Raw genomic sequence first — 22,918 nt, forward strand, 5'->3', positions numbered from 1 at the left:
TCTTCCACAGCCTGCCTTTGCTCAGGTACATCTTCGTGCGGGAGCGGGTGACCATCGTGCACGCCCATAGCTCCTTCTCCGCCATGGCCCACGACGCCCTGTTCCACGCCAAGACCATGGGGCTGCGGACGGTGTTCACTGACCACTCCCTCTTTGGGTTCGCGGATGTCAGCTCGGTGCTGACCAACAAGCTGCTGACCGTGTCCCTGTGCGACACCAACCACATCATCTGCGTCTCCTACACGAGTAAGGAGAACACGGTGTTGCGAGCAGCCTTGGACCCTCGGATAGTCTCTGTCATCCCCAACGCTGTCGATCCCACCGACTTCACTCCAGACCCGTCGAGGAGGGATGACAGTACAATAACAATTGTTGTTGTCAGCAGACTTGTTTACAGAAAAGGTAATGGGGGATCAAATGTAAGCTTGTTTTGGTTGTTTTGTTTCTTTAGAAAGGTCTTGGTCAGGTATCACTTAGGCTGTATCTGTGGTATGGATGGAATTTTCACTAGGAGTGGTGAGGTGGCTGTTCTGAGCTGTTGTGTATGTGCGCTCAAGAAGAAGAAATGTACATTTCTTTTCACACATGTTGGGTTCAGAGGTGTGTTTCCTTTGTAATACTGAAGATACTGAAAACTGCAGTTTGGAAGGTATGGCTTATGTTGGACATAAGATTTAGGGCCTAATCTATATATTCTGTTAGAAATGTTTTAATTGTTTTTTATTTAATCAAGTGATAGCAACTTAAGTGATTTTTTTTTTTTTTTTTTTTTTACATATTTGTCTCCTGAGAGGTCACAAGTTGTCTTTTTTCATAATATTGTGTACAGGAGTTTAACTGTCTTCAGGAGACTTTTTTTCATTTCTTCTGCTCTTAAATAGAGTTGTAGCAGTGGGCTAGATCATAAGTTCTGAAATGAAATACAATAATGCCTTACCCTAAATTTTCTACTCTTAGGTATTGATTTGCTTAGTGGTATAATTCCTGAGCTCTGTCAGAAATACCCAGAGTTACATTTCTTAGTTGGAGGAGAAGGACCAAAACGAATCATACTGGAAGAAGTCCGGGAGAGATACCAGCTACATGACAGGTTTGTTCTGTGGATGGCTGTGACCCTTCAAGGTACTTCAGGGGTGGAAAACTGTCTGCCTCCCTCCTCCATAAACCCCAAAACCTGAGGCTGGAGGCCTAAAGGCAAAGCAGATAAACCGGACACTGAAGACTTTGAGTCTGTGATCCTGCAAGTTAATTCATACTTCTATGAATAGGCCCTGAATGAGCCTTCACTCAAATCAGAGAAAATCTGACTTAGATATAAATCATACTCCTCTCTGCAACCTTGATGCTTGGGTCATGTATAGCATCAGGTGTTAGCAGCTCGTTGGTGCCATTGCATGTGACGATGACTGCTAGTAATTTATTATTTCATCATGAAACTCTTGAGAGTAGTGCTTATCTCATATGTGTCCTTGTGGTACTACAAACATGTTCCTGGTGCTACCATGTTATCAGGATGTTGCCATCATACATATGCATTTATATATTTCTCTGGGGTTTTCTTGATCAAGAACAGTTTCATGTTCTTAATTTTTCGTTTTCTTTTCTAGGTTTTTTGTTGCCTGTTTTGTACTTTAGTCAGTGATTGCCCCAATTTTATCATTTAAGTATCATTCTCATTTTACCCTTCATTGTTTTTCAGTATCTCTTCAAAAGGATAGGTCCTGATCACTGTATCTTAAAATCTTTTTCTCTTGTCAGACTCAGATTGATCAGACCTCACATTGAAAATTCAGCTAATGCATTTGATAAATCTTAATTATTAACTGAATGAAGCCATTTTTTCTTGCAGAACTAGAAGGCTCAGTAGCAATGTTCTGGAGACAATTGTAATTAAAACAGCAACTTCTCCCACCAACTTTATTTTCAGAAGTTTCTTTCAGTGTGACAATAAAAAAGCAGAATCTTCTATTTCTCCATTGTTAGAAAAATTCAGAGAAAACTAAACCAAGGGGCCTGTGTTTTTTCTCTCACTATATAAGTGTGAACCATTGGTACCTTTTTCAGAATGTTTGTAACACTATACAGCATTATTATGGTCCAAATATAGTGTTTATCTCTGTTTTTTTTTTCCTCTTGTATGCAGGGTGCGTCTTCTTGGAGGCTTGGAGCACCAGGATGTTAGAAATGTCCTGGTCCAGGGGCACATTTTTCTCAACACTTCCCTCACTGAGGCCTTTTGTATGGCTATTGTGGAAGCAGCAAGCTGTGGTTTACAGGTGAAAAAAAAAATCTCAGTATCTAGAGAGCATGTATCCATTTTAAGCAAATTTCACAAAGAAATTATATGTGCTTGTAACATTTGATTTCCTCTGAGGCTCTGTCTTTACAGAGGTAAGCAAATATTATCCCCATTTATAGATCACCTGAAAGCTGAGACAGAAGGGTTAGCTGAAACTGCTTAAGCTCCAAGAAGAATTTTGTGCTGAATTGGGAATAACATGTAGATCTGCTCTCAGTTCTCTGAACTAGCCAGACTGTCTCTCCAAAATACTATTTTGTATGTACTCCTTTACAGAGTTTTGGGGTAGTTGATGTTCGTGAAGGTTTACTTTGACCGTACTTTGAAAGGAGCTGCAGAAAAATTGTCTTACTGTGTAGGGATTCAAGATAAGAGTTGGAGAGAGAGAAAACAGTAAAAGCCCTTTCTGACTAATTTACAGCCCAGACTGACAGCTCAAAAAGAAGTTGAATCAATAGCCATAAAGAACTTAAGAGTTTCACATTCAAATATAAAGAAAACTGATTAAAAAGACAGACTGATAAGTACCTCATATACAGTAAGTATAGAAAATGTGAGTGACTTCAGTACCCTTTGACAGCAGTTGCTACCTAGTTGTAGTTATTCCCTTATCACCTCTTTTCTTCTCTAGAGGTGAGGAAGTTCTGCAGTTTCTTATTCCCCAGTGTTTAGAGATGATTGCACAATGTGACTCTAAGTAATTTCTGATTTCCCTTTAAAAATTATAGTTTAGATTAAAATTACTGAACTGATAAATACATTTTTGCCAGTGTTCAGTAGCCTAGAAAACTGAAATTTTAAGTATGTGGTAAAATTATCCTCTCCAAATAGAGGTAACAGTTTTTTTATGATAACTGTGGAGGAAAAGTCCAAAATCTGGTTACACAGGTTTAGTTACTGTGGCAAACACCTTCAGGAAAGGTGTCTCATAACCAATCATTAGACCAAGTCTTCTGTTTTGTCGTGGGACCAAAGAATCATTCTGGACAGTGTTGAAGGTAATCTGCTATGCTCTGTCTTCTCTGGGGCTTACATCTTTAGTTCCACATACAGGTCAAGTTCCCAAACCATGATGTTTTCCTATTCTTTTAAAGTACTGAATCTAAACAGTGTAATAGCATTCTCATCACACAATTTCATTTGTTATGTTGCATATGTGCTGTTTCTTTTGTTTGTTTCAAAGGTGGTGAGTACAAGAGTAGGTGGGATTCCGGAGGTACTTCCAGAAAATCTCATCATTTTGTGTGAGCCCTCTGTGAAATCTTTGTGTGATGGACTAGAAAAAGCTATTGCCCAGCTCAGATCAGGAACTCTTCCACCTCCAGAAACTGTTCATAATGAAGTAAAGACATTTTATACATGGAGGAATGTAGCAGAGAGAACTGAGAAAGTATGTATAATCACTTCTTTAAAATTCTCTGAAAGTACATTTCTGAGACAATTCTTGCTTTGAAGTACTACTATGCACATTCACTGTGTAACATTCCAGTGTTATTTTTCAGCATGTTTTCTGTCAAGCATACATGGTTTTAAAAGGTTCAGAAAATGCTTTTTGTTTTCCCCAAATAAATCTCTAGATACGTGCATTTTTTCTATTTTTATTTTCCAGTGTGCCATGACTGCAGGTAAATATGGTCTAGAACAGCCTAGATGTTTGATTAGATTTCTACTCATGTATTTATTCAAGTCTTCACACAAAGTAACTTTTCTGGTGTAACTGGGAAGTGTGCTGCATAAGGTGTACGAAGAGGTAAAGACAGTTCATGACAAAGCTACGCCACCTGCTAACAAGTGGTTTAAAATTGTGAGAGGTAGTTTAATGCTGGAAGGCTGAGCACAGCTGAGTTTACATAAGCTGTGGTTGTAGTGAAAATTAATTTTCATAGTTTTTAAATAGTTTTTCAGAATTAGAACTGCACTTCAGTGTAAAAACTGCCTGTAGTGAAGAATGCTGGCTGCAGTGATGTTACAAACACCTGTAGAGATGTGTCACTTCTGCCTTCACCTCCGGGGTTTTAGGAAGGAGAGAATAGCTGAACCCCATGCCTCTTACTTAGATTGTAGTGCACTCAGCTATACATCTCTTGTAAGCCTCCTTGAGGTGCCATGTACAACCAGTTTATTTCATTATTTTCAAGTGCCATCAGTACCGTTCATTTTATGATTTTGTAACTGCAAGCAACATTTGAATTGCAAAGTTTTTGCAGATGTTAGCAGAGATTTGAGTTTGCTTTTTATAGCCCTTTCTTAAAAAAAACAGCAGTACTCCATGAAGGAAAATGTTCATAGAATTGGTAGAAGTATGCATACATCTTATATTGTAGGACAGAAGGCAGTTGTTTGTTAGCATATTGTTAAGTTACGTTTAGGATGAAGTTTGTAACATTCTTAAGTAAAAAACTGTGTCCTTCAAGCCTTTTTGGAGTGGTTTGTAGTGGGTTTGTAGTTGGCTGTGGTTGACATATATGAGTCACTAGTAGCATGCATTTACTTTGTGCAGTAGTTGAGCTAGTGTTTCTTTAAACAAAAATCAGGAGCCTGTTATGATTTGTTTCATTGTTCAAATACAGAGATTTGCAGTATTGCCAAACTCACCTATGAGTTCATCCAGCTTTGTGTTGAAAATTTAGTAATTGCATGTTCAGGCTCTTCCTATGACTGATGTGAATATGAGATTAGAACCCATTCAATTACTTAAAACCCCCAACTCTTTCTATATAATATTACATGAGAGACAAATTATGCAGCCTTCCTAGTTAATGAAATACTTCTGAAGTGTGTAAAAAAAGAGAATGTTTCATATTTCTCCTTAAATAAATGAATGAAATATCTAGAACAGGACTCATAAATCAGCACTTACAATCTGCAAAGATTTTTGGGGGTAATATTTGTCCCATCTGGTAGCTAAGAATAGTTAATTTATTTTGTGCAGTGACAGCAAAGTACTGCCTGATTTTCGAGGTAGAAGCAACGTGTTTTTATGATCTTACTTTTTGTCTTCTCTTTGTTTAGGTGTATGACAGAGTTGCAGATGAAGTGGTTTTACCAATGAATGAGCGACTTGACAGACTGATGACTCACTGTGGCCCAGTGACTGGGTGTATTTTTGCTTTTTTAGCTGTTCTGAACTTCATTCTCTTGGCATTTTTGAGGTGGATGACTCCAGATTCCATTATTGATGTTGCAATAGATGCTACAGGACCTAAGGGTGCATGGACTAAACAGTATTTTTTTGGGAAAAAAAGAAGAGTTAAAGAAGAACTCCCAAACTCCTAAATTACTCAAGTGGAGAGGGAAGAATGCATCAGTCACTAAAGGTTTTAATGCTTGCTGACAGAGACATTACTCTTAAAATTCCTTAATTTCTTTCTGAAGTTCTTGGAAAGAAACTTAGTTCAATGTGCTACCTCAATTTAGGATGATGTTTTAAGTTCAGTTTTGGATTCATGCAAATTTATAGGCATCTCTTTTGCACTTAAATCTGGGAGGAGAACATGGGTTTTTGTATGTGTCAGAAGCCTTGGAAACAGGAATACAAGATTTTTCTTGAAAACTTGAACATTGCAGAAAGGGACTTACGGTGTTTGGGAAAGCAAAACACAAAAATGATTAGCTTACTGTAGTTCCTGCTAATCCCCGATATTTACTGTGATTTTTATTTCAAAAGAATTAAAAACCCAACAGAATATACTTTTTTTCTCCTAAGATGAAAATGGCACTTGAAATAAGTCATTTAGTCCATTACCATGTCAATTTCAGAGACTTAGTTCTAGCAATTGTGTCCCAGCGACAGTGTTTTGCTTCCATAGCATTATTATTTTGAAGTTCTTCCGTAGTTAGAGTGGCTCATCCTGTTGCTAAATCAAAATTCCATAATAGTTTTCTGATGTTTTCAGAGGTGCTAAATTTGTCCTGTTCACTTAGGTGTGTGAAAGTGATGTAAAGCTTGTAGTGGTTTTTGTTTTTCATTACATAGGTGAAGAAGTAGTAGTATTTAGAGATAATACAGCCTTCAGAAACATCTCAGGCCTGAAAACTTCCAGCAGACTGTGCCAAAGTGTGAAATAACACGTGTATGTGAGAGAGCAAAATCTGTGAAGGGCTTAACAAGCACACTTGTGCTTACTTGCTCTCTCCCACCTCCCACCCACCCATCCCTTTTTCCCCCCTGCTTCTCTTTCTCCTTCCCCTTACTTATGACCAAAGTGGCATTTCAGTCCATCTCTGGGAGGGACAGTGTTCAGGGTGAACGATTTCACCTCATCCACATCAGAGACACTGTCTGGCAGGTTCTGCAAGTGAGATCTTGGGAAGGTATCCCTTAAGTGGAAATAACCAATGGCTGTGCTTTTCATGGAGAGACAGAGAGAAGGGGCATCTGTGAGGAGTCCTGAGCGATGTGTACATGGGGCAAGGGGCAGCAGAGCATTGTGCCAGTGTGTGTGAGAGGAGGCATTTCTTCCATTTGTGTCAACCACCTCTAATATTGCCCCTTGTCTGATGCACTGGGTTAATTTTTCAAGCATCACTAATGATGATAAGCTTACTATTTTATGACTGAAGTATTGTGTGCTGTCGGACACTGTATTAGTATTAAAACTGTGCAATATGAAAATACGGTTTCCAAACCTTTGAAAGGTAGTATTTAACACACTACTTCTGCCAAATTCACCTTGTTTGGGTAGAGATGTAATTACACAAGCATTTTATAATTTCATTGAACATATTTTCATGAAAGACAGAAAGATAATGTAAATAATTGCCACATATAAAGTCTATTTTCTTTTACTAGAATTTTTAGCCTTTGATATGTAACATAGAGCGTGTAATATTACAATTTGAGTTTTTCAAACTCTGCATTAAAAGTGGAAGTCATCTAAAACAGTGCCACAAGCGTTAAGGATAAGTGGGTGGAATTAAGCTAATACTTTACTTTTCTAAGTTACTATTTTTTTTTTAATTCAAGCATTCAGATTTCTAACAACTTTTTGAAAATACTGATTGACACTCCAGGGAAATGTTATATATATATATGTATATATATGTGTATTTTTAATAGTATGTTGTTTGTTGTCTTTTATTTCTGTTAGGTTTCCTGCAACATCTGCAAACACAAATGAAAAGGATTTGTGTGTATCTATTCAAAATACTTTTTTCTTTTTTGGAACATTGTGTACTTATGAATAACTTAATAAAACCTTGTTATAGTCTTGTTTACAAGATCAATGTAAAGTTTATATAGAGGTTTATTTACCTTTCCACAAAGAATGGATACATTTCATTAATATGTGGGAACATACAATTAGAAAATACAGAAATACACAGCATAGTGCTGCTCTCCGTCACTGCTTATTGGAGTTCTTGTGAGAAAGGTGATTACTAAAAAACATTCTGTACAAGCTGCCATGCAAACTTAACCCATAGCTGGTTTCTCAAATAACACCACTTGTATTATGCAGAACTCTGTGGGAGTGATTTCCTCACTGGCCTTGTGCAGTGGAGTAAAGGGTGATGTCACAGAAACATTTACAGTTTTACAAAACATCAGTGGGTAACGTGAAAAAGGTTAAATAAAATGATCAGAATACTAAAAACAAATTGCTGAGATAATGAGTGTGGTTAGAAGTTAATAAAAATAACTAGTTAAAAAATTAAAATGTTTCAGTTGTGCTTGTAGGTAACATTTGATCATTGTGAAATAGCAGGGAAATGTTAGCAAAGAGAGTGATGCTAATTAAGCACTGTCTTGCACAGAGCAGAGCCTCTGGTGTGAAGGAGGAGGAGGAAGACACGTATAGAAGGTCCCCCACAAAACTGCAATGAAATTCCATCCCCAGGCACAAGGAGAAATGTTTCCAATGCATTATGTGCAGACACTGTGAATTAAGGTGTTGATAATTGAAAATTGTACGTTAAACCATACACTACACCAAGCATCAATTAAAGTATGGATGTAAGATTAGTCTTTCAGACTGTGTTTTAGTGGGTAGGGATGGATATGTAAGAAGGTAAATACACTGTAATTTACTTTTTTTGTGGTCAAGTTTTTCTGCATCTCTTTATATTTTTCCCTTTTTGATATTTATTTCTCTTCACTAGTCCATTTTTTTTTATCTATGCTTAGGCTTTTAAAAATTAATTGTAAAAGTCTTTCTGGTGCTTTCTGCATCAGTAAAATACAGACTTTATATAAATAGATAAAAGAATAATCAATCTCAAAATGGTTTAATATTTTGGGTGTTTTTAATTAAAAATATTTCAATATTTTTAGTGTTTAATTGCTATCATTAAACTACTCTCATGGTATATGCTGTGCATCATGATACTCGGTCGTGTGTTGACTTCCACAGTTTTCCCTAATGACTTGAGCACTGGCATAGATAAAAGGTGGATACTTTTTAAGGGAATAAAGCTAAGGGCAGGATGTGGTTATGCATCTGAGTGCATTATTTTACCAAAATTATACCTTTTTCTTGTAAACCTAGGAGGTTTACAAGGTAGATTAGGTTGCTTCCAGATCCTGACATGCTTCAACACTATCATAACTGGAGATGCTACTTGTGCAGGATTCATCAGACTTCAACTGTCCATGCTGGTTCTTCAAGCTGGTTGTTTTAGCAGGAGGGACTGGTGCATTCCCTGGGAACACTGGCTGCAGACGGGGAAAATAAAGTGCTTGCTGCAATTTGCTGTCTTCCTGCCCAGGCAGTAGCAGGAGTGCTGATAACCAGACCCTACCCGGTGTGATGGGTGGCAGATAGGTGAGATGAATTCCACATTGGCTTGAGAGCAACCTGTGAGTCACTCTCTACATTGCTTTTTGAAAGCAGGAGTGTTGTAAGTGTGCTGACCTAAGGATGCAAATGAGACAAGGCTTGTATGGGAAGTAGTGTCATTTATTAGATCATGCTGTAGAAAAGAAGTAGCTGAGCTCTGTATGGACATCTTTGTTCTTATCTCTTCTGTTTGAGTGTTTCTGACTCTTTGATTGAATACATTTGATATTCTACTCCCAACTATATGCACTGGAAATATACTGCTATCATTCAGAGTGTGTGTAGTGTAAGAGTAGACCAATACCTCTGAATTTCTTTGAGATGAGAATCCCTCTAATTTTTATTTCCTTGCCAAATTCTTCAGGTCACATCTGGCATTTCTCCCTAAAAGTTGGATAAAGTTAAGGTGAACCTTATTGAAAATGAGTTGTTTTCTAAACTGGGTTGCCTTTTTTTTTCTGCTTATTCCTTGCATATTTGTAAACTAAGCATATATAAACATTACCTTTCCAGTTCTTTGGAGGATCCAGCTGAACTACTTCTATTAATTCACCATCTCATGACAATTTTTTGGACGGATTAATATATTTTTTGGACGTTTTGATTTAACAATTTAGTAACTATCCTAGAGGTAAGGAAGAGTGGTTCATAGAGTAGTTTGGGCACCTTGCAGAAGTTCTCTATGAGATGTTTTTTTTTCTGCGGGGGGTTGACTTGTTCGCTCAAGTCTATCAATGGTGTTGCATAATCCACCTCATTCAGCTCACAGCAATGGTGCTCAAAAGAGGGAGGGAAGAACAATGAGAATCCTGTTTCTGCTCTGTCATTGCTCTTCTGTTGTGTTCTGCCTGTTCTCACGCCTACACGATGTTGCTCATCTCTCCAGTTTCAAAAATACCGGAGATTTCCAAGTGATCACACCCAATCTTGCTGTGGTTTACCTGACTATCACCTTCACCAGCGTTCATACTTTCCACCATGCTGTTCAGCTGTTTTCCCACTGATGATTTTCTTTTACATCCAGTGCAGTAATTTTCCTAGTGCTCTTGTACACTAAGAGCAGATTAAGAGATTAATCAAGTTTTTCTCAAATGACTCACTCCATAATTTAACTGAAAATCTTTATTTGTTCTGTTCTGAAGCCAGGAGGGTGATTTTGCTGCTACACAAATAGAGTTTGTCCTTCTGGAAGAGTCACGTTCCTGTGACTGCTTCCAAGCAGTCAAACTTTCTCATGGTTTTTTAGAGCACTTGGAGAGCTCTTTGGTATTATTCCATTAGGGATAAGACAATTTCAGTGGAAACCTGATCTCCAGTCTCTTGTATTGTACTGAGTTTTGTGGACATGTACAATTCTACATACCATCTAGCAGGTTGATTATGAAAGAAATCAGTGAATCTCCTTTGCAACTAAAAGCCAGTTTTCTGTTTTTTTCTCTTAAAAGGTGCTCTCCCTTCTTGCTTATGTCCTGTTGAGAGCCAGTTTTGTAAACCCTACATGAGAAAGATTTTTCCATCATTTAGTCTGACTTTACTTTGTAATGGTCTTAATAATTTTTTATGTGTTCTTTTTCTCTGCGTCCTACATTTTATTCTTTACAGCTTTTACTATTCCTCTGGCTTTGGGGGGAATGTTTTCATTATCTCAGATTTTTCTGGGCTGACTGATCATCCCTTTTTTTGGTCCACCTTTGCTTGCTAATTTCTCCTCTTTGTTTCCCAGCTGAGTAGAATTAAATGTTTTTCTGTGATTCCTTAACTGAACTTCACTTGTAACGCACTCCGTATCTTCAGCTGCCTTGTCCTGTATTAAAGTGACTAAAAAGGGGAAATTTTCCTCTTTTGGATTCATGAGTACTATAGTTTCTACAGGTATAATATCACTGTGTAAGGAAAGGTAGATGTAAGACTTTTGTAAGGAGTTAAGTTATTGGTAAGAACGTAATAACTTGGTTTAATTCAGGATTTTAGAAAAATTGGTTCACTTGAGAAAATTGCTTGGGGTGTTTTATCTCAGCCACTGCACATATTTTATGTAGCATTTTAGTGCTCCTGGGAGGGATGAGCACTGAAGACAGCAAGGTACTAAGCCAGCTGTATTTCTATAAACCAAAAGAAATTACATCTAAAATGCCCAGAGAAATAATTTGCTGTGTAATTTCCTTGTGCATACCCACCATCTCTTTGGAATCTCTAAGAGAGGAGTTATCCTGCTCTTTTCCTTGAGAAGATGTATGAATTGAAGGCTAAGAGAAGCTGGGCAAAGAGGGGAATTAAGTAAGAAATAAATCCTCCTTCTGTGGTGCATATAGGAAAATAGGCATAAATAAAAGTTTAAGATACAAAGAGGGGGTGTTCTACATAGATTCAATTAAATACATGCAGAAAAAGCCTTTGTCCTCTATGGAAGCCATGTGCCTTCAGAAAGTAAAAAGGGCAGTTAAAGAAAGGGTGCATCTTGTTCAATTTCAAATATTACACCTTTGAATCAGTGGAGGATAATGTAAAAATATTTCTATTTTTTCAAAAGAGAGAATGCTGTTTGCAAGAGATATCAATGGACACCATTCTTTATCTCTGAGTAATGGAAAAAAAGGTATGTTATCTTGTGTTTCTTATTGTGAAATTTCAGTGTATTTTTCTCCTCCTAGAATAACTTTAACTTCTTAGCCCTGGCTTTGGACATGTGGGTTTATTTCAAATTCTTTCATGATAATGCTTTTCTTTGACATGTTTGCCTTTGTTCTGTATCTGAGTACCAGAAAGGCCTGTTATCAAGATGGAAAAGACAGAAAAGAGTTCTTGTTGCAGCACTTCTGAACAATGTCTGCAACTTTGTCTATGCGGTCTTTGTGCTGCCTTGAAGAAAAAAATCTAATGTGGATGTATAGGCTTTCAGGTGGTGTGGAGAGCATCTGTCTGAAAATTTGTTCTCATTTATGTAGGTTTGGAAAGGATTTTCTGATTTGTTTCCTGTATGCAGAGATGTTCAAAATACCTTATCCTTGATACTGTTATGTAGTATCAAATACCTCATGCCAAATAAAACCAGGATGTATTTTTGGTAACTGAGGAACAGCAGGTTCTGAAGGGTTTAAAATAGATGACATATGATACCAAGAATAGCCCAGTGCAACTTAGCCAACCTGAGAAAGTATTCAAAGAGCACACCAAAATGGAGGGCAGTTCTATACTCCATTCTTTCACTAACATTTATTTTGCCATTTTTGCTTTGTTTTGCTTCAAGCTTTTAATTAAGATTTCCTTGGCTTTGCTGACCCATTTCTATATTGTTAAAGGCAACAGAAAAGAAGCTGCCAGGATAGCAGAAGAGATCTATGGAATAGTCCCAGGTAAAGTAAAAATATGGACTCTCTGACATTTAAATGTTTATTTGCCACATTTTTGTAACTTGAGGATTTAAATCAGTGAGTTGCCATGAAATAAGGGATTTTTTGCTAAATGCATGGGTAAATGTTTTAACCTGAAAACATTTACCTGAAAACAGCCTCCCATTTCTGGGGTCTTTGCAGTGTCAGTGTGTGTTGGCATGATTTAGGTGTGCAAAATATGAGACTCCAACAGTTACCCAGCTAGAATGAGGACAACATTTGCTCAAGGCACTATGGTAAACAAAAACGTTGTTCTCAGATGCAAGGTATTCTTTATCAGTGGTTACAGATGGTTTTACTAAACACCCAGTTTTACTGCCAGAGAATATTTAAGGAAAAGTTTTAGCACATTGATTTTCTGAAAGGAGATGCTAGGAGGATATAACTGATGACTTTATGAATCCAAGCCAAGAATCCTTGTTTTGTTAAATCAGATGATAAAAATGAATGCAGCTAAAATTTTTCTGAAAAATACACAGCACAAGAATATATTGTATTTCATAGGTTGCTTCGTGGGTCATGGTTTTGTTTTTTTTCAAGTGATTTTAGTCCTTCACATCACTGCCATAATAATGAATAGGCATGTGTTTGCATGCCTGTTAATTCCACTAATTAAAATGACACAGTGTTTTAAATTTACTGCTAACAAGGGGTTATTTTCCTAGCTGAAGATTCTTATCAGCATTGTGACATCACACATTTTTATGTGACTCATTTGTTGGGCACTGCTTCATTATGGATTGTGCCATCATGAACAGGCACATGAACAGCAGCAGAACACAGATGGTGTGAGATGGCCACCCAAAGCAGGGAGATTAAGATCTGGCCAAGAGAAATACCGCAGCCAAGCATTTTTGACAAAGCTTTTATGAAGCCTGTATATCTAAAGACATGTCTTTGTTATTAATTTATTTTTTATTCCCAAGAGTATAATTCCAATCATTTATTACTGTCATTTTTTTCCAAGCACCTTTATGCAATCATAGTGTGACATGTGGTGAAGAGCAGCTTTTCCTTCATTTAGGTTCCTATTGAGGTACCTTGAAATTCAGCAGGCCATAACATATTTTTATCTGCAAGTTGCCATTTGCAGAAAGCCATTAAGGATAGTCTTACAAAATGTAAGATCATGTGATATTGTTGCTGGGGCACTATATCATATTACAGTCAGAGTTCCACAACCTTTTCTCTTTGCAGTGAAGCAGCACAGCAGCAGCAAGGCTGCTTCATTTATCGGTAGGCATTTAAAAAGAGCACCTTCAGTCATGTCACTCCCAGCTGAGACAGGGAGATGTGCCCCATATGGGAACTATATTTGCCACACGTTTCAGGGAGGTAGGTTGTGTGGCTGGTGTGGAAGTGTGCAGAGGTGTGTGTTATCCTGAGGTTGTGGTTGCATACACATGCATTGGAAATGCCCTGGAAATGCATGTGAGAACACGCACTGCACGTGTGACACTCTGCTTAAAAGGTTAAATAAGGCCTTGTAGCTCTGTTGTCTGAGTAACTCCTGAATCTTCCTGCTGTATAAGGGCTCTGGACTTTGTCACTTGCAATGTGTTCTGACTTTCTGAACTGAGCTTGCCTATTTCAGTCACCAGCATGATGAGAGGTGTGGGGTATTTTGGATGTTTTTAGGAAGATGTTTCTTGGTTCCTGTTTCCATCATTCTGACTGATGTGTCATTCAGAGCCTTGCCATATATTGTGCCAGCTGGCCTTTCCATGCCAGGTACCTGCCTTAGGAGCCAAGGAAGTGCTCCTTAAAGAAATGGAAACAAAAGTAATAACTATGGTTAGAACTGTAAATCCAATAGCTGAAGTGCATCCTGGTCCTTGGGTAACAAAAGGAGACTCCTTTGGCCACGGGTGAAACTTCTGCTGTGTCCTTGGCCTCAAGTCTCCATGGATGTGTCTGTGCTTCCCATTGATTTCTCCCTGCCTTGGGTAACATTTGAAATGGAGATAAAGCACCCTTTCCATTCCCTCTGGTGTGTGGCATAGCTGAAAAAACTAAACAGGACAAGGGTTTCAAACACAGTGCCCATGGGGTTGCTGTACAACAGAGCGTGAATGCAAACACTGGTATTGCTTCTGTCCTGTGGCACTGGAAATGCAGCTGGCCTTTGGAGAAATACTTACTATACACATTGTGTCACAGTATGGGTATAAATTTTAATATAGGACAAGTAAATTTGCTCTCTACTTGAGTGGCAGGGATTTAACCTGAGCTGAATGTCTATGCTTGTAAGTAGTAGCTAGGCTAAAGAATTATTTTTCTTGGCACATAAATAGATTAAGGTAAGAAAAAGGGAAAGCAAGCCTACGTGAAGGAGTCTGAAGAGTTCAACATCTCAAAATTATTAAAGAAGAAAAGTAAAACCTTCAGGCAGGATTTGTTTTTCCATGTATTTTCTAAAATCTTCCGGTGAAGAGGATGATTAAACCTGTTACATGGTAGTCTGAGAGGGAGTATGTTATTTATGAAATTGTCAGTTCAGGAAATAAAACTGCCAAGGACATGCCAGAATTCATTTGATGGACAAGTCATCTCTGCTATGAGGCTCTTAACAAAGTGTCAGAGAAGCTGGGATGCAATTTGTGACAAGAGCTCCCTAGGAAAGGTGGAGGCTGATATGGTTTTGAGTAGGGGAATTTCAGGGTTCTGAAGTCTCCGTATGAGACCCATCAGCACTAAACTCATGATCTTTGATGAAACATTTTTTTAGCTGTTCTTTTAAAAGTTCTGCTGAGAAGCTTTTGCTTAGGTCCCTTAGCGCGCAGCCAGCTTTCTCAGGATTGCTGACTCCTCAGCTGCTCTGCTGAAATCAATTCATCATACAGTTTCACTGCTGAGCCCACACTGATTTCAGCCCCGATCTGCACTTACACGTGGCTGTGCTTCCCCTGTCCTCCCAGGCTCTGCTTTTGCCGCATACCTGAATTAGCTTCCATGCATTTGCTGTTTCAGGCAGCTGGGCAGACCGATCCCCTCTTCATGATGCTGCCTTCCAGGGACGCCTTCTCTCTCTGAAAACCTTGATTGCACAGGTAAAAGCCCACAAGTAAAGAAAAGGTTGGGAAGAGGGGTGGTTTCACATGAATTGCATTTATGGGCTGGTGAGCTGGTAATAGAGTGCAAGAGGGCATAAGAAATATTGCTGTATGAATAATATATCAGCACAAACACCTCTGGGCATGTATTAGTTTGCTTAGTGAAGAAGCTGGGGACAAGCCTGGGACAAAGACTATCACAGCTTGTAGCTTGCTATATAATAGACAGTGATCCTTGTGCTCTTTCTCAATGATGAATCATGCAACTAGGCTTGAGAATAGGGACAATAAATACGTATATGTAGGCTATTGAAAAAGAAAACAAAAACAAACAGTAAAAAGCTGTAAAAGTGCATCTTGCTTTTTAGAAAGTCAGCCTGAAACCCTCTGCTCCAAAAGGAACTGAGAGTTGAGGCAAAAAAAAGAGAGGAGAGAATACATGAGAAAGGACAAGAAACTGCTTATGAAAAGGTTTAGGTTATGGTTCCTTGTGCTCTGCCAACCATCTTCCTCACCACCTTTGCTTCAACTCAGTGTCCTCATGTGGCATGAATAGGCAACTGTCCCACTCTCCCTCTTGTCCCCATGGCAACTGCAGGGAAATTAATTCCCTGAGTGTAAAGCTTTTTGACTTGGCTATCAGACTTTTTAGAGTCAAGGTAAATGATTTTTACTAGAGGCCACAGCTCAAATGGACAACATCCTCAAGGAGTGGAGCTGCTAGTGTCAAAGTCTCCACTCCAGACATCTCTTGAGGCACAGTTGCAGCTAAAAAAAGATGCTGTTTACAGACAGTATTCGGCCCTCCCATTTTCTGATCCCTCTTTTCTTCACCTGCTGACATAAAATGATTTTTATGGAAAAGGAAGTGATGGAGGTTAGAGATAAAAAGAAAGAGGCTTTATTTATTCAGGGATTTGATGGTTTTCTGACTCCTCTAATCTTCATTTATGCTGGCCTTACACCACCTGCTTCGTGGAGCACCCAGTGTTGTGGTTATTCACCAGATGCCCTGGTTATACGCTGTTCATGGTTGTACACCAAAGAAGCACCCGGTGGTGTGGTTATATCATTTAGTTAATTCATCTTTTCTCCTTATCCTGAAGACATTTAATTTTGGGAGTAAAGGATGAAGGTCCTTGCTGATGAAAAGAGATCAAGGCAGCAATGTCTGTAGAGCCTGAATTGGAGCTGAGTCACCACAGATTGATAAACGTAGGGATGCAGCTATTCAAGGAGCAGCATAATCGTTGCTCATTGACTGCAATGTAGTTACACTACTAGCCTGAAATTAGGTATGGGACTGTACTTGAGTATCTGTGGGATGCTCAGAAGTCTCTACTGCAGCACCATAGCTTTCCAGAAAGCCAGTGAGGCTCTGGCTCCACAGGGAATGCCTGGACATAGGGAGGCGATGTAGTGCTGAGGTATAAAGCAGCTCAAGAACTCACCAATGCCTGTTTCAATGCCTGAAAAAAGAGTTTACTTTTTCATGTACATCAAAAACAAGGTTTAACATGAGTGATGTTTGGCAAACAGCCATTGTAAGATCTACAACTTATTCTCCATTTTGTAGTGAAAGGAATTGTTCTTTTTCCCAAGATACCAATGCTTATTCTTTCACTTGGAATGACTGAGTTTTATTTGTTAAATATATATATACATGTATATATGAGTAATTATTGAGAATAGGTCTCCTTATTAGGAGTCTCTAGAAGACATTAATCTTGAATGAATATGCTGATCACTAAGTATGAAACAACCATACAATTAGAAAATGGAATAATCTATTTTTTCAAGGTTTTATCTATTCCCCTAGCACCATTGTAACGCATGAGAAATTTTAACAACAATTTTTACATTAATAATATTTTCACATGACTGAAAAAGATTGTTTTTCTATCATATAATGCTTAGCCTGAAGTGATTACAGTGGTTGCTTTTAATACAGCATCAGGACTGCTTTTTTGCTGTGTGAGGTTGCTCCCAGGTGCTCCTTTCTGCCCATTGCGCTGGGTATTGTGTACCAAAAAGTGCATTGCTGCCATCTCGTGAGCTGCCCTGTCTATAGCACATCAGGCAGACACCAACTGAGCTTCACAATATGACATCAAGTGGAAAATGGAGCTGCTTCCAGGCCTGTTCTCACACGTGGTTGTAAAAGCTTAATTACCAGGAGATTTCGTTTCATTCAGAGGAAAACGCATATGACAACTGCTTTCTCCTTTGTGAATATGTCTGGTTTGTCTTTGTGCAGGAATAGATATGGCAACTGTCAATTAGGAAAATACCTGTAATAAGGCATTTATAAATCACTGGGGTTTTTTCCAGTGTAAAACATTTCCTGGATGGTCAGATAAGAGGAACTGATTTGTGGGTGGGATTTGACTCATTTCTCTTACAGGTTTACCAGGTACTTACTACCTCTGAGTGAAACACACTTGGGTACCCCACATAGTCAATGAAAGGACTTTTAGGACACAATTCATCTGCCCTACTAGAAACAGCTGCTTTAGCACAGGATGAATCATATTCTAGGGAAGCCTGTTTCTCCCCACTGAAGGAGTGGCCAGCTCCAGCCGAGCTGCAGATACCTGTGCCAGAAGCATCCTCATCCAGGAAGGTTAATACCTCCAGCTGTAGCTCCTGGTGCAGGACTTAGTAGGGAAGGGAATGCCACCCTTATAAGTTAAAGAAATGTGATGTCTTTCCTGCAATTGACTAAAGAACTAGAAACGGAAGGCATAGTTTGTAGCTGCTCCCTCTTTAACCCCATCACCAGTTATGGTTTGTGGGGGCAAGAACTGAATCACTGACAGCACCAATCCAACCTGAGTACTTTCCCTAGACATGCACCCACTGCATGGGCACCTGCACCAGCCTGGCAGAGCTGTGGTTTGGGCAGCTCTCCCCTCACACCCCTGGTCCCACGTTGTAGGGTTTCAACGTGAACCTGGTGACAACAGACCGTGTGTCAGCTCTCCACGAGGCCTGCCTGGGTGGCCACGTCGCCTGCGCCAAGGTGCTGCTGGAAAATGGTGCCCAGGTAAGTCCTGGGGATGCCACTGGGGACATGGGCACCTGGAGAATGGATGCTCCCTGCATCAATGGGGATGTTGGACAGGCTGTCCGTGTGGCAGGGCCAAGATGCAGGTGGACATCTCTGACAGAAATGTGGAAAAATATAAGTGTGCTGTTTCCCTGGGTGATAGATTTGTATCCCCCTTGTATCATCCCATTATTCTCTTCTGTTTTCCCTTTGTGTGTGAAACATAGTCACAGTTGACGGAAAAAGAATGAAAGATGCTAAGTGAAATAACCTTGAAGAAAGTAGCTTACGCCTTTACCCTCCCCCTACCCCCTCAGCAATGATCACTGGAATTACATCTGGTTTTCTATGGGATGGTTTGGGAGTCTCATGTAAGTAAAAATGGATGTGCTTGAAGCAATGAATCATTTTATCTGCTAATAAAATAACAATTCCCACAGCTGAACCTAAGGCAGAATACCTGTTCACAGTGGAGATTAAGGAATGGATGAAATATATAAGAATATTTTTATGTCAGCTGGGTTTTCAAGTAAAATTTATATGGCAAGAAACCAAGCTGCACCAAAACAGTCAACAGACCTCCAGTGCCTCCAGCAGCTCCAGCCACACCTGCCTGATGAGACTGGGAGGAGGTGAGGGCAGTGGAAATTGTACAAATTGGCACTTGCTTGCATAATCCATTGCTCTTCTCCAGTGTACCACAGAGTTAGAGACATGCAGATTTGCTTCATAAAGTGCCCCTGAGGGCTTGCTATGTAGTTAAACATAGCATAAACAGGGATATGGTGTGATTCTCAGGGTGTCCTGCTCAGGGCCAGGAGCTGGACTCCATGATCTCGATGGGTCCCTTCCAACTCAGGATATTTCTGATTCTGTGGTTCTGTGATCTACAGCTCTGCTGTCCCAATGGAGAATGGCAATAGTGGTTCTTGCCAGATCTTTACATCAGAAGTCAGGGAAGAAAATTTTCTGTCTTGCACAGACACGCCTGCATATCAACTTCTTCAAGCTCCTTTTCTGTTTGGGATTATAATTCTATGAAAATTTCTTTTGCTGGAAATGCGTTTTCAGGTGAAAGTATTAAACATAAAGTAAATGTTTCCATTTAAAAAGCAAAGCCATTTTCATTTGAGGGTGTTCCACCTTGAGGCTTATGCAAACTAAACAATCTTGAAGATACTCAACTTCTTCACATTAAAAAAAAAGAAAGAATAAAATATTGCATTTTTTAGCAGCTCCAGGAGGAACATTCATAGCAGGCGGTGTCTCTGCCTTATGGCACTAACTATCTGGGAAAGAGGGCAGACATCAGAGGAGAACGTTATATATGTTATGTCACAACATATAACTCAGAAAGTTGTGAATAAAATAATTCCTGAGATTACACAAGACAGGAGTCTTGCTCTGGTGCGCTTCTGGTGGAGGCATGTTGCAGGGGCGTTCCTCTTATATCAGGTTATCCTGAGTGTGTCTTGCTGTTGCAGGTCAATGCAGTCACTATTGATGGGATCACTCCTCTGTTCAATGCCTGCTGCAGTGGCTGTGCAGCCTGTGTCAACATGCTGCTGGAATTCGGAGCCAAGGCGCAGCTGGGGAACCACCTGCCTTCGCCCATCCACGAAGCGGTCAAGAGAGGTAACGTTCAGGGTGTGAGCGGAGCCAGAATAGCTACGTGACAAATGTGCCTTTTGTTGTTGACAAAGCATTAACAAAAAAATCCGTATCAGTACAGATAAATGGGCTTGGCTTTCTCACAGCTCTCGTGCCCTCACAGGTATATCTGGGTGTGTTCTGCTCTGCAGCAATTCAGTGACAGCTCTGCCTCCACAGGTCACAGGGAGTGCATGGAAACCCTTCTGGCCCACGAGGTGGACATTGACCAAGAAGACCAGCAGCATGGGACCCCTCTCTACGTGGCCTGCACGTACCAGAGGACAGACTGCGTCAGGAAGCTTTTGGAGCTAGGTACACCTGGAAGAGGGGCCAGGGGAGAGCTATGGTGGTGTGAGTCAATGCCACTGCTCTCTCTGAGCTGCCTCTCCACTTAAAACACTGTGGGTTATTTCCATAAGAGTCGTTTGGGCAGTGAGTCTGTGAGACTCATTTGAGGCCATTAAAAATTTCCCCTGTGTTGATGAAGACATTATGATTTCCTAAGTAAAAAGCCCTCTATTACAGACAGCTCCCTGAGGCTATCTGAATGTGAAAACAGAATTATTTTTGTTTTCTAGCATAGTAACAGGAAGCACAGAAAATGCTGGCTAATATTACTGATCAAAATCAACTCTTGCTTAACATAGCAGTTTATACGAACCATTAACTCCACCTACTCCTCAGTGGATGATGAGGGCAGCAGTAAAACTGCTTGGAAAAATAATCACTGCAGGTCCAGGCACAGGTTATGAACTAGCATAAATTTTTGCTGTCAGTGTGCATTAGCTGACTTACACCTGCTCAAAGTGTGGCCCTGCTGTGCCCAGCCAGCCTGGGGCAAGCATTTTGCTTGCTGTGCTTCCAGAGTTATTATGATGAGATATCTAAAGGTTTGGGGTTTTTTTCCCCTGGGAATTAAATTAACATAATCCATGTTAGATTTTATGCTATTAACAATTTTAAAGAGCATATGGTAGGTAGGCTTTGAACATGTATTGGGGCTGAAGGTTGAGCTGCTTAGTTCTGAGCATTGCAGACAGGGTTTGGTGGCCCAGAGGACTCTTACAGAGCAGGTATTTGACCTGATGAGCTTTGCACAGCTTCTACTGAGATATGGGGGGAGTCCTGTGTGCCATCCATCCCCTTCATTTATTGTGGCTATGGTGGAAGCCTGTGTGATGCAGGTTTGGACAGTCCCAGCTGCCTTTCAGATCTAACCATGTGCTCTTGTTCACCCAAGGAGCCAATGTGAACATGGGGAAGCGATTAGACACCCCCTTGCACGTGGCAGTGAGGAAATCCAGTGTGGAGATAGTTGTCTTGCTGACAGACTATGGTGCTAACCCAAAATGCAGAAATGCTGACCTCAAATGTGCCCTGGATCTTGCCACGCCCAACAGTAAAGTGGAGCAGGCACTTCTGCTTCGGGAAGGTAATGGTTTCCTTTTTTCTTCTCATTTTTAAAGTAAAGCTGTATTTATATCCTTTACCTAAGTAGATTTTCTTAAATGCTTTTACAAGTAATGCTCTATATAAGTTCTCTTACCTTCTCTGCTGCCTTCAAACCTGCAACACGACACAGAAATCTGTTTTGTTGCTAGATTTGCCACCTGGTGCTACCGTTTTAGTGGTAAATCAGTCAGTTATTCTGTGCTATCTTTTCCTGTCTACTGAAGGAAAATCATACATATTTACCTGGTGGGACTCCTAGGGTTAAAAACTGCCAGGAAAGATTCTTAATAGATAATATTTTAATACCACCATCCAGTGTTCAGCCTTGCACCATGGCTCAACAAGTCAGTGTGTCTTTGGTTGCCAGGAGAAAGCAGAGCTCTTTGCCAGGTGACTCTTCAGCTTCACAGCTCTTCCATGTGGTTTATGGGGCTGCAATCCCAGCACAGACCAGCACTTTGCTGTTTACCTCCAGGCTTCCTGCAATTAATTATCTTTCCTGTTTACTGGAAGAAACCTCTGAGCAGAAATGAATCAGGATCCTCTTGTGCCATTTTCACCTGCACAACATTTGGCCAGAACTTGATGCATCCAATAGCAATATCCCTGTGCTCTGGGCTTGCTGAATTAGTTCTCCCCTCCTCTACTCTCCGTGCTTCCCAGCTCACTCACTGGTACCCTGTTAGCCACTCTGTGCCTCCCTGAGGCTTTGAGAAGGTGGAGGATGAATGTTGCTCCACCCTTGCAATACAGCCTCCCACCTTCCTGAGCCTGCTCACAACCCACCAAGGACCAAATGTGCAGCAGGAGCCCACTACTAAACAGCTCTGGCATGGCAAATTAATAAACACCCGTGTTGCACATAGGCTTTGTGCCGACCCTCTGAACACAGGTGTGCTTTATGGAGAAAATGAAACATTGGCTCAATATCCTTCTGTCCTGTTCCCTTTCTCCATGACTTTTCATGCAGAGCTCTAATTTGTCATGTCTAAAACCTTCTGGGAGGACTTTGTTTGAATGCTTCTCACCTTGTGTGACTGCTGTCCCCATACCTAAGTTGCTCAGGGCTCAGTGGCAGACTGTGTGAGTAAAGGCAGGGCTGCCAAGTGTCCAGCTACCGTAGCCCTGTGTAAATCAGAGTTTGTGTAGATAAAGAAATATACTAGTATTAATAATTTTCTCTTCCTGAACTTTTCTTTTGATTTCCACTCTCATCTTGTCACTCTCTTCTCCCAGGCAGTCAG

The 22,918-nt window shown here is 40.0% G+C and overlaps 2 protein-coding genes across 2 annotated transcripts in view; both read left to right on the forward strand.

Annotated features, from left to right (window-relative positions):
- Positions 1-5: 5 nt before the first annotated feature.
- On the forward strand, positions 6-7,160 carry PIGA (phosphatidylinositol glycan anchor biosynthesis class A; the record flags this gene model as incomplete). Its single annotated transcript, XM_017728396.1, has 5 exons — positions 6-402; positions 958-1,090; positions 2,144-2,276; positions 3,483-3,689; positions 5,312-7,160. Coding segments are annotated over 5 exons (1,134 nt in total), but the record flags the coding sequence as incomplete, so codon positions are not given.
- Positions 7,161-12,244: 5,084 nt separating this feature from the next.
- The window catches only part of ASB11 (ankyrin repeat and SOCS box containing 11), a 12,493-nt gene continuing 1,819 nt past the window's right edge, over positions 12,245-22,918 (forward strand). Inside the window, exons 1-6 of the mRNA XM_008629267.2 lie at positions 12,245-12,428; positions 15,438-15,517; positions 18,459-18,566; positions 20,054-20,204; positions 20,400-20,534; positions 21,463-21,654. Of these exons, the coding sequence (XP_008627489.1) occupies positions 12,251-12,428; positions 15,438-15,517; positions 18,459-18,566; positions 20,054-20,204; positions 20,400-20,534; positions 21,463-21,654 (844 nt within the window). The 5' untranslated portion in view covers positions 12,245-12,250. The remainder of the gene's footprint in view (positions 12,429-15,437; positions 15,518-18,458; positions 18,567-20,053; positions 20,205-20,399; positions 20,535-21,462; positions 21,655-22,918) is intronic.

This window comes from Corvus brachyrhynchos, unplaced genomic scaffold (genome assembly GCF_000691975.1).
Source record: "Corvus brachyrhynchos isolate BGI_N302 unplaced genomic scaffold, ASM69197v1 scaffold11, whole genome shotgun sequence".
NCBI lineage: Eukaryota > Metazoa > Chordata > Aves > Passeriformes > Corvidae > Corvus > Corvus brachyrhynchos.